This window comes from Chelonia mydas, chromosome 2 (assembly GCF_015237465.2).
Source record: "Chelonia mydas isolate rCheMyd1 chromosome 2, rCheMyd1.pri.v2, whole genome shotgun sequence".
Lineage (NCBI taxonomy): Eukaryota > Metazoa > Chordata > Testudines > Cheloniidae > Chelonia > Chelonia mydas.
In genome coordinates, this window is record NC_057850.1 from 88815976 (window position 1) to 88829771 (window position 13796).

Genomic DNA, 13796 nt, shown 5'->3' on the forward strand with positions numbered 1-13796 from the left:
AGCAGATACCATCTTTTTGTTCTGTTTGTACAGTGCCTAGCACAACAGGGTCTTGGTCCATGACTAGGGCTTCTAACCACAACAGGGATATAAAAATAACTAAAGATTTGCAAGATTATGATTGTTATAAGTGGTGTATGGTTTAGCGGTCTGAGCACAGGCTGTGGTTCCAGGAGTGACTGAGAATTCCAATCCTAGCGCTGATGCTTAGGGCCTGATGTTGCAAACCCATCCTCATGCAAATATCCCCGTGAAGACAACGGTTTCCCTCCATGTAAAATTAGGATAGCACTTCTTTCACTGGGGTGTTGTGAAGCTAACTAACCTGATATTTGCAAACTATTGTCAAGATTAAAAGCAAAATGTGGGCTTGTGTAGGAGTGAACTGACTCCATGCAAGAAATATTTGGGACTTTTATTGTAAATGTCAAACTTGCAGGTATGTGCTAAGATACTAATCACACAATACCGGAGCAATTAATTATTTCCCTACTTATCTAATGTTAAAATTAAAAAAAGTATTATGAAAATGCATCTACCAAACTTGGGGGGAAAAAATATTTAACCTGCTCTCAGCAAACAGTCACCTGTGTTCAAGTTTGATGTGACTGGAAGGCAGGGAGTAATGTACTATATAAATGCTAAGAATCATTAAATTATTATGTCCATAAATTATTGTTACTTTGGTATTATTTTATTTATCTTGTCTATTATAAATAGTCACTTTTGAGTAAGGAAAATGCAAGCTCCCAAATGGTTAATGTGTTAGCCTGTTCCACTCTTGGCCCCTTGACATCATTCTGGACCAGAAATGAAAGATGAGACGAATTGCCATTCACACAGAGATCCAGCCCCAGTGGAGGCTGGCCAAAGCCAGTTGCTCAGCCTGGGCTGGCTATTTTTGCAGGGAAGTGCACAGTGAGCCAAGCTGGGAGGGAAGATCACAGTTCCAGAGCCAATAAAACACTCATTGAGCCAGAGACACACGGCACATAGCTGAACTCTGCAAAGAGCCTGTGAGTGAGAGTGTGTGTGAGAGAGAGAGAGACTTGTAAGTATCACAATGAGGGAAATTGTACACATCCAGGCAGGCCAGTGTGGAAACCAAATTGGAACTAAGGTAAGAGATCTTTTTCTCTTCTGAACAGTATACTCACTTAGTATTTCCTAAGAATTGCACGTAGGGAAATGTAGTGGTTTTTGAAGATGTTGTGTTTTGTTGTACAATGGTACCACAGCTGCTTTTTAAGTCCTTCAGCAGCACAAGGCAAAGTTCTGCAAAGCAGCAAGGTGTGTCATTGCCTTTGGATGTTTTTATCTTGAGAAATTCTGGGATAATGGGTAGATTTTCCTCTGATATCTATAGCCATTTAGAGGGGGTGTTTTTCTCACAACAAAAAGTTTGGACTCTGACTTGTCTTGGGGTCGGTGCATAAAGACTAGAGAACTGGAAAACTAGCAAAAGTTGCCTCCTTCTTGTGACCATAAAAGGCTTTTGAAAAACTACAAGCAACGGCCAAAAAAATATTTTTTTAACTGGAGTGGTGGATCAAAGAAAGAAAGGCAGCAAAAATAAAAGCAACAACCAGTAAAACAGCCCTGCAAACAGTTTGTGATGTTAACCGTTTGTTGTGTTTGGTTTTAAATCCTGGTGTAGATCTGCTGCCGGGCTTTTGTCTCTCTCCATCCCCACCCCATCTCCTCTCTGCTGGTCGGGCAAGGGGCAGGGCGTGGCTCAGAGACGCAGCTCTCAGACATGCCAAGAATCCGGCAGCTGTTAGGGCAACGCATGCCTCCAAGGGCTTCCCAATCCCTGCCAAGTGTGGGTGGGTTTGGATTATTTTGACGTTGGTGAAAGAAGGAGACACAGGGTTGTTTGTTTGTTTTGGTGAGAACAGATCTGCTAACGTCTTCCTTTAACCAAGTGTCTCGCCCTTTTTCTGTTCCTCCCTAAGTTTTGGGAAGTGATCAGTGATGAACATGGCATCGACCCAGCAGGAGGCTACGCTGGTGATTCAGCGTTGCAGCTGGAGAGAATCAATGTCTACTATAATGAATCATCCTGTAAGTGTGCTGCCGTCGCCGGAGGAGGTTAGGAGGGGCGAGGAGAGTGTGATTCCCTAACTGGGAGAGGAGGCATGTTAAAATGGTGAAGAAAGCAAAGGTTTACTCATAGCTTCAGCTACAAGACTTGATTAGACATGTGTGCATTGTCTTCCAATCAACCACCCATCCCAACATTTGCTGTGACTCCCTCTCTTTAGGCAGCAGGAAGGAAATGGTGCAAACAGCTCTGAATTTATTTTTTGTTTGCTAGGAGTTTTTGCTGGTGAACATACGATTAAGTCACGTAAAAGTGTCTATTGATTGACTGACACTAAGCAGTTTATAACCCTGAGCTTGTCCCCCCCCCAGTACGCTGACACTGACTACGAGTTCAGAAGCTAAGAAGGGTTGGGCCTCAGGAGGTATGGGAAGTGGTGGTGACTCACTAGGATGGCAGTATTCTCTGAATGCTGGGAATCAATACCCCAGCATGGTGTTAGTGGGTACTGTGCTGCTGAAGATGTTTCCTCCCTGTGGGTTGAAAAACTGATATCTGGATCACTCGTGCACATTCAAGATCCCTGGCCCTTTTTGCAAAGTGCGGGAGCGTGTTGTTCTAGACAAATTTCAGAGCGGGTAATTCTTTCTACCTAAATTCCCCCTACAGTTTCAATTGGGTAAGACATTTTTCACTTCCTGTTATTAACTGTTGTACTGTATAGTGGTGGTGTGTGCTGTTAAACAGCGGCTATTTTCCACCTCCCAGAAGTGGCTCCATTTCAGTGGTGGATGTAAGTGGTTCTTTACATTTATAAAATATCTGGGGATTATTTGAAAAAAAGACCCTCTACTCATGTAATATATGATAAACTGTTTACCAAGAACATGTAACCTATATTTTACCAGATAATTGCATATATGGATATCAACTGGTAAAAGAACAGTTTTTAAAATGTAATTTAGATGGATGAATATGACAAAAACCAAAGGATTTTAAGTCAGCTGCTAAACCAGAAGTGATTTTTTCCTATAATGCTTGAGAGGAAAGACACCTATAGGAATACAAGTTGTATCAGGATACACGAGCAAGCTACGAATGTTACACAGTATGACATATAATTTGCTTATATATTAAGAAATATAATAGAAGGAATTTAGCCAAAATCAGTATACTAAGGATGTCTATAATTTTTATTGTAGCACAGAAATATGTACCCAGAGCAGTCTTAGTGGACTTGGAGCCAGGAACCATGGACAGTGTGAGATCTGGTCCTTTTGGTCAACTGTTTCGACCTGATAATTTCATCTTTGGTATGTGGATATCATGTTTTCCTTTTAAAACATGTGCTCAATTACCAAGAAATTAACTGTCAAAATGTACTTTGGGATAGAGGGGCCAGAAGAACTTACATTTTTTTTTTATTCAAACAGCTGTGAGCAGCCGTTAGTAACAAGAAGTTTGGTAGCTGAACAGTGCAGTTCAATTATGCAAATATCAGTCGTCCAAAAATCCAAAAGAGGGTCAAACATTGCTCTATTAATTACATTGACAATTTTCTCAATTACACAAACATACTAAATGTTTCCCATGACTTTCTGATACTCTATATTGTGCTATATTCATTGAATTTACATGGTCCCTGTACTTCCATTAAAAGGGTAGGGAAATTCTGCAGGGGGGAAAAGGGAACTGCTCTCTCTCACAAATTCCACTATTAGTTGGAACCATAGTTTTATATAAATTCCATGGCCAGGAAATTCTTCACCGACCATGGAATTTCTTACCTTTTCAGTAGGTCAGTGTGCAGTATAGTCTAGTATATAGTATAGTATAATGGAAGACAAACTATGTGCAAAGCAGATGAGGTACAACCACATACTGGTGTAGTTGTTTTTTTCTAGTAAAATAAGAAACCAGCTCAAAACCAAACAGAACTGTCACTCTGAAAGCAAACGGAGATTCCATCAAGTGAGAATTTTTTCAACTTTATACTTCTGTAGCACCTTCCATCTGAGGTTCACAAAGCACTTTACAAACACTAATGAGTTAAACTTCACAATACCCCCTTTCAAGTTAGAGAGTATTATCAGACCCATTTTACAGATGAGAAAACTAACGCATCTGTAAGTTAAGTGTCCAGGCAGACTATCACTAGAACTGCTATCTCCTGGTTCTCAGTTCTATGCCTTAACCACAAAACCATTCCCCAGATTATTGTTAGGCTGCAACATACAAGTTGGTGTGCTGTGTCAACATAAGGAAGGTGTCAAACACAAGCATGGGAAAGATAAATATTAGGCTGGTAGTGTAAAACTAAACAAACCCCAAGACCTTGCAACTGAGGAGGGGAATAAGAGGCAATACACTTTCAAAGGCCTTTAAATTTTTAACTGCTTTTGTAACAGTATCCTCATTCCCTTTCCAGACATTAAACTTCCTGGAAATTATAGTAAAGGGTGTGTGTTTGTTCCTCTATAATGCTTTTAAATTATCGTAAGCAGAGGTGGGTCTGAACCAAAACCACAGATCCAAACAACCTGAAACTTTGGAACACTTTGTTTCTGAACCCAAACTTCACAACTGCTCCCTTTTTCAATAGTGGGCCAAACCAAACCCATGAAAATGAACTCACCTACACTTCTGAAAAGTCTGAATCAGAACTTTGCAGCCTGGAACCATCTCAAAACACAGCAAAATAAATTAAAAACTTCTTGAACAGCCCTGCACTACATTAAACTCTCTTCCTAATAAACTAACAATGAGCTAAGAGCATGTGATCAATTGGTGTCCTATGCTGGGCCTGCTGCCAGCATCAGGCACTGTCCTACAAATCTGGTGAATGGGTGCCTTAGAACTGAAATGGAAATCTACTGTGTCAAAAGCCAATAAAGCTCCCCCCGCCCCGTCTTTTTATTTATTTATTATTTTATATCTGTTGTGGGCCCCACAAAGGATTCTGTGGCAGAGGCTGGTGATTCTGTGTTTGCTGTATCTCAGCCCCTTGCTTATAGGGAGGGGTTTATTCCTAAACTCAGCTTTTTACTTTTTTTAAGTCAGAACTTATAGTTGTAGCACATCAAAATGCTAGAGTAGGTCAGTTAAAGTGCATCAAATGCCTTAAATTTCTCTGTGCATATCGGGCCTGATCCTGCATTCCTTGCACACCCAAAATTTCCACTGAAGTCAGTGGGAGTAAAAGTTTACATTAACTATCTTATTGACGTAAAATATGAATAAGCACAAGGAAAATAATTCCTCTTTCATATGCTTGCTGGTTATAGCATTGGACTGGAATGAGAAGACTATTTCCCTTCCCAGGTTCCTCATCCAGTCTCAATCCCCCTCTCCCCAGTAAACCTCTCACCTTCTCCTTGCTTCAATCTCTTTGACAAGCCATTCCCAGTCCTCTGCGCCTCCCCCTCCCACTTGTTGGGAGATCTTTCTCCTCTCTCCCACTGGTTCCTAGTCCCATTCTCCTTGTCCAGCCAGTCCCGGTCACCCCTCCTCCCCCCAGCTCCTTATCTAATCTCAGTGTCATCATCCCCCAACCAACTAGCTCCCAGTCCTCCCTGCCCCATTTTCCCTCACTGTCTCCCAGTCTCCTCACCCCCTTCCCCAGCTCCTGGTCTCCTTGCCAAACTAGTCCTAGTCTCTTTGCCCAACCAGTGTTAAACCTAGTTTAGCCACTCCCCGCAGGTCGCAGTCAGTCTCTCTCTCCCCCTCCCCCTGTGCAGTCCCAGTCTCAGCAGGCTCGTTGTTCCAATCTATTCCTTTCCCTCTCCCCAGTCAGGCTTTTGTTCCTTTTGCGTTTGAATCAGTGCCCTCCTCCAAGCTGCCAGGGTGCCAGTGGGGGTGTGAGAGTACCCTTTCAGTTCTGATGCCTGCTCCCACTGTGCCTGGGAGAGTTACAGCACAGGGCTGGAACATGCTCATTTGCTCTGTGGAGATGACACATGCACATTATGGTCAGTACTAGGAGCTGAGAGAGACTTGAGCATGTTCGGTGAGGATGGAATTTTCAGAGATTTTAGCTGCTAAAAATCAAATCTCTGAGCATATGCAAACTGATTTTTTTCAAAGGCTTATACCCTGGCCAAATGTGGGCAGAGTTTCATGAGGATAGCAAAAAGCACAATCCTGAGAAAAAGGCCACCCCACAGTCAAAGTATGGGAGCACTAGAGCTGTTCAAAGAAAAGGTTGCCAGAATTTTTTTTAACATGGGCAAAACAATGTATTTTCCCCTAGCCTCATTCTCAGAAATGGCTGTACAATGTTGGCTGAAATGTTCCAAAAACAATTCAGCCTGGGGGAGACATCCACCATGGAAAATTTCAGCCTGAACAGTTACAGTTTGGCAAAGTTGTAAGCAACTGAAAACTGGGTCTTATAGTGGGAATTGTTCCACAACCTTAATAGTAGGGTCTGTGTTTGACCAGTAGGCTCTAGCACAGAGGTGGGCAAACTACGGCCCGCGGGCCACATCTAGCCCATGGAACCATCCTACCCGGCCCCTGAGCTCCTGGCCTGGGAAGCTAGTCCCCAACCCCACCCCCGCCGTTCCCCCTCCCCCGCTGCTGCACGGGCAGCGGGGCTGCGAGCTCCTGCCGCTCTGAGTGGCATGGTAAGGGGGCTGTGGTGGTATGCGCGGGCAGCGGTGACAGGGTTGGGTAGCGGGTTCCGGGGGGCAGACGGGGTAGTTAGGGGTGGGAGGGCCCAGGGGGCAGTCAGGGGACAGGGAATGGGGGGGGTTGGATAGGGGGTGGGATCCCAGGGTGGGGCAGTTTGGGGCAGGGGCTTCCAGGAGGGGGCAGTCAGGGGACAAGGAGCAGGAATGTTTGGATGGGTCAGGGATTCTGAAGGGGACAGTCATAGGGCGGGAAGTGGGAGGGGGTGGGGGCCAGGCTGTTTGGGGGGGCACAGCCTTCCCTACCTGGCCCTCCATACAGTTTCATACCCCAATGTGGCCCTCGGGCCAAAAAGTTTGCCCACCCCTGCTCTAGCACAATGGTGTTTGGTGGTAAATTATAATTTACCACAGTCTGTATGAGCAAACCGATGGGCATCTACTTGAGCCTAATAAACTGCAAAGTTTTGCATCATAGTTCATAAGCTATAACAATTTATCGTATCTAAGAAAATGTGAAACTGATCATTCAGAATGTTCAAAATACAGCAAAACATCTTCTAAAGTCCCCAGATTTAATATTCTATCACAAGAGAGAGCAATTTATAGGCAGATCAACTCCAATATCAATGTTTTAAGTAAAACATTAAGTAATGTTTTCTTACAACTTGAGCCTTTTTGTTTTTCCTTCTGTGGTTTAATACTTTGTCATCAGACAAATGCAGTTTAAAAATGTACAGCCTTCTGGCAGATGTTTATTTTATAGTAGGTTATGTTTGTTCCCTCTATACATCCTTTACGAGACCAGTTTTCATAGCATTGGATTTGTTTACAAGATTAAAATTACAAAAGTAAATGGAAAAAAATCCTGCATTTGTTTGCATTATTTAACTCGAAGCTAAAAAAGTCTCCTATTGGTGAGCAGGATGAGATCATATCTCTGCATTGTCACAGACTTACCAACTCAATGAGATAAAATAGGTGCTCCTAAGGTCAAAAGATACCCGTAACTATCTACATCAAAGGAGGGAAAATAGGTATAATCTTTGCTATTTAATTTCTTTGTACTGAACAAATCATATGCACCTATCTTTCCTGAGCAATTTGCCTTTTTATGCCTCATTCCCATTCCCCATCAATTTCTCTACTTATGTTTTGTTTCCATTCATGCTTTATCACTATTCCCATCTCTGAGCCACATTCTGCTGCTGGTACTCCTGGGACAATTTGCAGAGAAAGATACTAAACTTAGAATCTTTTGTTAGGATCTTACAAAATATACAGCACAGTAGTATCTGTTTGCTGGCATGCTGCCTGATGGGCTGCAGTATGCACAGCGGGTGGCTAACTCAAGCAGAGCAAGGACAATTTGTATCTTATTCGGTGCTGGAAGGATACTGTTTTGCACTCTGCACAGCTGGACAGGAAATACAGAACTTCCCACATTCTCAAGAGAGAGGAAGATATAACAACGTATAGAACAATGTCTTAGCTAACCAAAAACGGAACAAGGAAACTGAAATTGGCATGGTGAAGTTACAAGATCATATTTAAACAATACCAAAACCAGCAGTTTAGCTGACTTGATGGTTTGGCAGCAGCGCATCACAGCACATAGCCTAAAACTGGTCATGGAGGGTGGCTAGAAGGCGAAAAGGAGTGGGGCAGAGCTGTGCAAGTTGGAAGCTGGTCTGATTCTGCAACCATTACTCATGCTGAGTAGCACTGACTCATAAAAGTAGTCCCACTGAGTTCATGGGACTAGTCATAAAAGTAGTAAGAGGAGCGTAAAAATCTGGTCCTCTATTTTGTTATCCAGTTCATAGAACAACACTGAAACAACACAGGGAAGGAGCTCCCGTAGCATCTGTATTGTAATGGGAGGGGACAATATGGCATGGAGAGAGAAAATATAAGCTGAGAAAAGGTTAGAGGCCCAATCTTATAGGTTGCTGAGCAGCAATGAGAGGTGCTGAGTGCTCTCAGTGCCTACTGAAATTAACTAAGCTGAGGACACTCAGCACCTGCTAGGACAGGGTTCTCAAACTGGGGGGTCTGGACCCTGCAGGGGGTCATGAGGTTATTACATGGGGGGTCACGATCTGTCAGCCTCCACCCCAAACCCCACTTTGCCTCCAGCATTTATAATGGTGTTAAATATATTTAAGAGAGTTTTTAATTTGGGGGGGGGGGGGTTGCACTCAGAGGCTTGCTGTGTGAAAGGGGTCAAAGTACAAAAGTTTGAGAACCACTGTGCTAGGACATTTTCAGTAACGTGCAAGATCAGACCTTTGGCCCCTGTTAACACCAACATGTTGATTCAGGCCAATCACTTAAGTAAAGAAACATAGTTTTGATTACATCAAGTTAAATATAGCATTGTATCTTGGCATAAAATCCAGTTTCAGAAGGTCAGCATCATCCTCGAATGAAATTGTGTTCCCTGGTTGAAACCAGTAACCACATGAAACATTAACATCCTTTAATTTAAAAGATTTGTGTCTATGATTTGGTGGCGTATGCATCATATTCTTTATAAAAAGAAAGCTTTTAAATGTGAAGAAATGCTAGCTTTTTGTTTATGGAATAAACTGGATTAGGGGTATTAAAAGCCTCTACAGCAAGGAGTCAACTTTATTTCTAGATCTGTTTTGGAGCAGACAAAATACAGAGACAGAATTCACTGAATATAAACAAAAGCTACCAGTAACATAAGACAAAAGTAAACATTTTAACAACTCAAGTTTTCTTAAAATAGCTTAACAAAACAAGAGAGATTCTTCAAAGTAAAGCTCAAACCCCCAGTTCTCTATGAAGTGCTGCATTTTTAAAATCTAATGCCTAATTCTGCATCTCACACAGTCATTTACACCAGTGTAATGTAAGAAACTGTGTGTAAAATACTGCCAGTCGGTGGTAGAGCCATGTTTTGCAAGCAGGGAGGCAATGTATTAATGAATACACTCCTCTTCTTTGCCCCACCAAGCTGGCACTGACCACCCATAATGCACCCCCTGCCCTGGCAGTGCAACCCTAATCCCTGCATGGTGCTGCAGAGGGGAGACCCAGAGGAGGGGTGGGGGTTGGAGAATCAGCCTGCCCTATGCTCACCCAGCAGCAGTGGCTCCTGTCCTGTGGGGCTAGATCTGCCTCCCCACTCTGGGCATTGCCACGTGGTGCCTGGGTTGCAGCATCACTCAGGCTTGGCAGGGCTGCCCCTCCAGAGGAGCGGCCAGGCCAAATGTGAGTGAATGGCATTGTGACATGGCGCTAGGGTTGCCAATTTTGGTTGGACGTATTCCTGGAGGTGTCATCACATGACAATCTTTAATGAAAGATTAGTTTTTAATTCCTGGAGACTCCAGGGCAATCCTGGAGGGTTAGCAACCGTACATGCCACATGGGGTCGCAGCACCACGCGACCCCATGTGCCATGTCACAATGACTGGAACAGGAAGCCAGGCTCATCCCTGCAGGTCAGGAGCCATCGTTGCTGGGTGAGAGTGGGGCAGGCTCAGTCTCCAGCCCTGTGTGGAAAAGGTGCCACACATACACTTAAAGGCCACAAATGAGGGTGTCGATCAACCCCCCCATTCCCACCGGCCCCAGTGCCAGATGAGGATAGCTGTGTTTTGCACTCATTCTGCACTGGAGTCAGTATGGATACAAGATGCAGATACAAGGCCAAGGCCAAGGTCAAGAAAAATAAATTAATGAGCATGGAAACTGAAACACACCAGCCTATGCCTAGAACTGGGCCATCCACACCAGGGATGCCTGGACTAGGCACAATGGGCAAAGCAACACGTGAAACTTGCTCTAAAACTGCCCATTGCTACAACTCTTCTGGGGATGTATAGAGAGGTTCAGTTTCTGAGTTTTTTAATCTGGCACCTTTGTGATAAAGATCACAAAACATACATTAAAATGACAAGTTTCAGATCAGATTAGAACATTAAAAGGAATTTAGGTTTTAAAGCATTTAGGGAAATATAAAGCAATGTTTTCATTAATATTTTTAAATCTTTCAGTGGAAACAGCTTATTTTTAAAAGAATACCATTCCCTCTGCGGAGACTACAATTCAAATATTGTTTATGAATGGGAACTAAAAAGTTGAAATTATTAGACATGACCATAAACAATAGAGAAACAGGCTAGCTAATTTTCACTATCCAAGCTGAGAGAAAGTCAGGAAGTAAATTCAACTAAACTTAGTAACCAAAGACAAAGTTCAGTTAATATTTGGAAAACCTAATTTCCCCTGCAGGGTCCATCAGAAATCACAGCTAATATACGGTAATTAGCAATACTTTTCTATGCGCTCATTGTCAAAAGATGCCACTAGTAATTCTTCTGTACATATTTGTGAGCAAGACAAAAGAGTTTGATTTACTAGCTCACAAATTTAGAACAATTCATTGTATGTGATTTGAGATCATTAAGCCTCCAACCATCAAACCCTATCAGTAATATTTTCTTCCTTTATCCTATATTATTTCAGGACAAACAGGTGCAGGAAATAACTGGGCCAAAGGACACTATACAGAAGGAGCAGAGCTGGTAGATTCAGTGCTTGATGTTGTAAGAAAAGAATGCGAACATTGTGATTGCTTGCAAGGATTTCAGCTCACTCATTCCCTTGGAGGAGGAACAGGTTCTGGCATGGGAACGCTACTCATTAGCAAAATCAGAGAGGAATATCCAGATAGGATAATGAATACATTTAGTGTCATGCCCTCTCCAAAAGTCTCTGACACAGTGGTGGAGCCTTATAATGCTACACTCTCAGTCCACCAGCTGGTTGAAAACACAGATGAAACCTACTGCATTGATAATGAAGCTTTGTATGACATTTGTTTCCGCACCCTGAAGCTCACCACCCCAACGTATGGAGATTTAAACCATTTGGTGTCTGCTACAATGAGTGGAGTAACTACATCATTGCGTTTTCCAGGCCAGCTAAATGCTGACCTTCGAAAACTGGCAGTAAATATGGTGCCATTCCCACGCCTTCACTTTTTCATGCCAGGGTTTGCTCCTTTGACAGCCCGAGGCAGTCAGCAATACCGAGCACTCACTGTTCCAGAGCTCACTCAACAGATGTTCGATGCCAAAAACATGATGGCAGCCTGTGACCCAAGACATGGACGATATTTAACAGTAGCAACAGTATTCCGAGGTCCCATGTCCATGAAAGAGGTTGATGAACAGATGCTGGCCATCCAAAACAAGAACAGCAGCTACTTTGTGGAATGGATCCCAAATAATGTCAAAGTGGCAGTTTGTGACATCCCACCCCGTGGCCTCAAGATGGCCTCCACCTTCATTGGCAACAGCACAGCGATTCAAGAGCTCTTCAAAAGGATCTCTGAGCAGTTCTCTGCCATGTTTAGGAGAAAGGCTTTCCTCCACTGGTTTACAGGAGAAGGGATGGATGAGATGGAATTTACAGAAGCAGAAAGCAACATGAATGACCTGGTTTCAGAGTACCAGCAGTACCAAGAAGCTACGGCAAATGATGGAGAGGAAACATTTGAAGATGATGAGGAAGAGATCAATGAATAAAGAAATTCTGTTTTACACACACTAATCTACATCAAAATTCTCAAATCTGGATTTTTAAAATTAGTCATATATCCATATTTAAGATCTATCCTCCTTTCTTCAAAAAACAGAGAGAGGAGAAAAAGTAGCTTGATTCTCAGAGGTGATGAGTTTCCTTCAGCTTCCATTGACTTCAGTGGGAACTGAGGGAGATCAGCACCTCTGAAAATCATGCCACTTGTATATAGGAGGCTAATTTTAGGCATCCAATTTTAGAATTTTGACCTAAAAGTTTAAATACAGAGATCACTAGATTTGTCTAAATAAACAAAAGTTGTCTTCTGTGAAAAGTTGTACAAGAGGTAGAATGGGGATGGAAAGTCATTTGAAAATAGGGCTGTCCTGTTTTCATCAAACTGTGAACAGCAATAACAGCAAAAATCTTGTGTGTCTTTGAAGTGTTATTCTGTACTGAATGTATAGTACTTATGTGCCAGGAGCAGAATCTATTCGTAATAAAAGAAAATTTAATCATGTTCTACTCTTTTGTACAGTAAATGTTGACACTGATATTTGACTTCAGACCTTTAACAGGAAATCTAAATACAAATGGCAAGTATCCTCTTAATAAGAGTGTTTTCAGGAGTCAGTGCTATATTGACATCAAGTGAACTAGGAACCAAAGGTCGCTAGCAACCTATTCAGGAATCATACTGCACGTGATCTTTTAAACTCCTTTACCAACTTGTCCCAGAATGATCACACACAACGTTTTCATGAAATTCATGCACTGCACTGCAGAACTTGTGTAAGCTCGCCCATCCTATGATTTGAATATAAAAATATTAAAGTTAGTTAAAAGGAAGCACATGTACAAAATAACTCATATGCCTTACATTCCATAAAACTGAATTATTTCAAGTGCTTGGAAGAGCTCCAGAGAAAGGCCCAAAGGAAAAAAAAATCAGAAACCCAAACTCTAAAAAGTTTCAGGAACCTTCTGTTTCTTTCCTTTCCCCTCCCAAAATGCTGTTTGAGCCAAAGTACTACTCAGTACTTAAAGAACTTTACAAATACTCTAGAAAAATTTAATTTGATCCCAACATCCATCACTTCTAATAAGATTACAATATTTATTAAGTTGAATTCAGGGAGTCAGAATTTTAAAAAGTTCATTAGACAAATAACTGTACTTATTTTATAAACTAAAATTATCTACTTAATTTTATCCATATTAAATCTGTACTAATTTAACTTTAATACATTAAAAATGCCCTATGCAACATAGTGACTCCTTGGACTGAAGAATTCAAGGCAAGGCACTAAGTGACATAGTGCTGAAAAAGGTGTTGTGTCAGTGCCATCAGACTGGCTTTGGGCTGTCTGCTGCCTTTGTTCTAGGGCCAATCAGCTGCCCACCATTCTCCACTACACGTAAACCGCTGATCTGGTGAGCTGGAAGAACTCTTGGACATGCCTACATCTTTTTCAGGGCACAGTTTTATTTTTCAGCATAATATTTACGCAAAATATCAAAACAAAAAAGCAGTTCCTCTGCCCCTCATAGGCAATAGCTCC

The 13796-nt window shown here is 42.2% G+C and overlaps 1 protein-coding gene across 3 annotated transcripts; it reads left to right on the plus strand.

Moving 5' to 3' along the window:
- Window positions 1-720: 720 nt before the first annotated feature.
- On the plus strand, window positions 721-12754 carry TUBB6 (tubulin beta 6 class V). 3 transcript variants are annotated; one of them, XM_007062336.4, is made up of 4 exons: window positions 721-1120; window positions 1956-2064; window positions 3247-3357; window positions 11176-12754. In XM_007062336.4, the coding sequence occupies exons 1-4, from the start codon at window positions 1064-1066 to the stop codon at window positions 12237-12239; spliced, it is 1341 nt and encodes a 446-aa protein (XP_007062398.1). In that variant the 5' UTR covers window positions 721-1063; the 3' UTR covers window positions 12240-12754. The 3 variants fall into 3 exon arrangements, with proteins under 3 accessions (XP_007062398.1, XP_037748810.1, XP_027680557.1); XM_027824756.3 differs by lacking the exons at window positions 721-1120; window positions 1956-2064 and adding an exon at window positions 2119-2723; XM_037892882.2 differs by lacking the exons at window positions 721-1120; window positions 3247-3357 and having other exon boundaries at window positions 1951-2064.
- Window positions 12755-13796: the final 1042 nt, after the last annotated feature.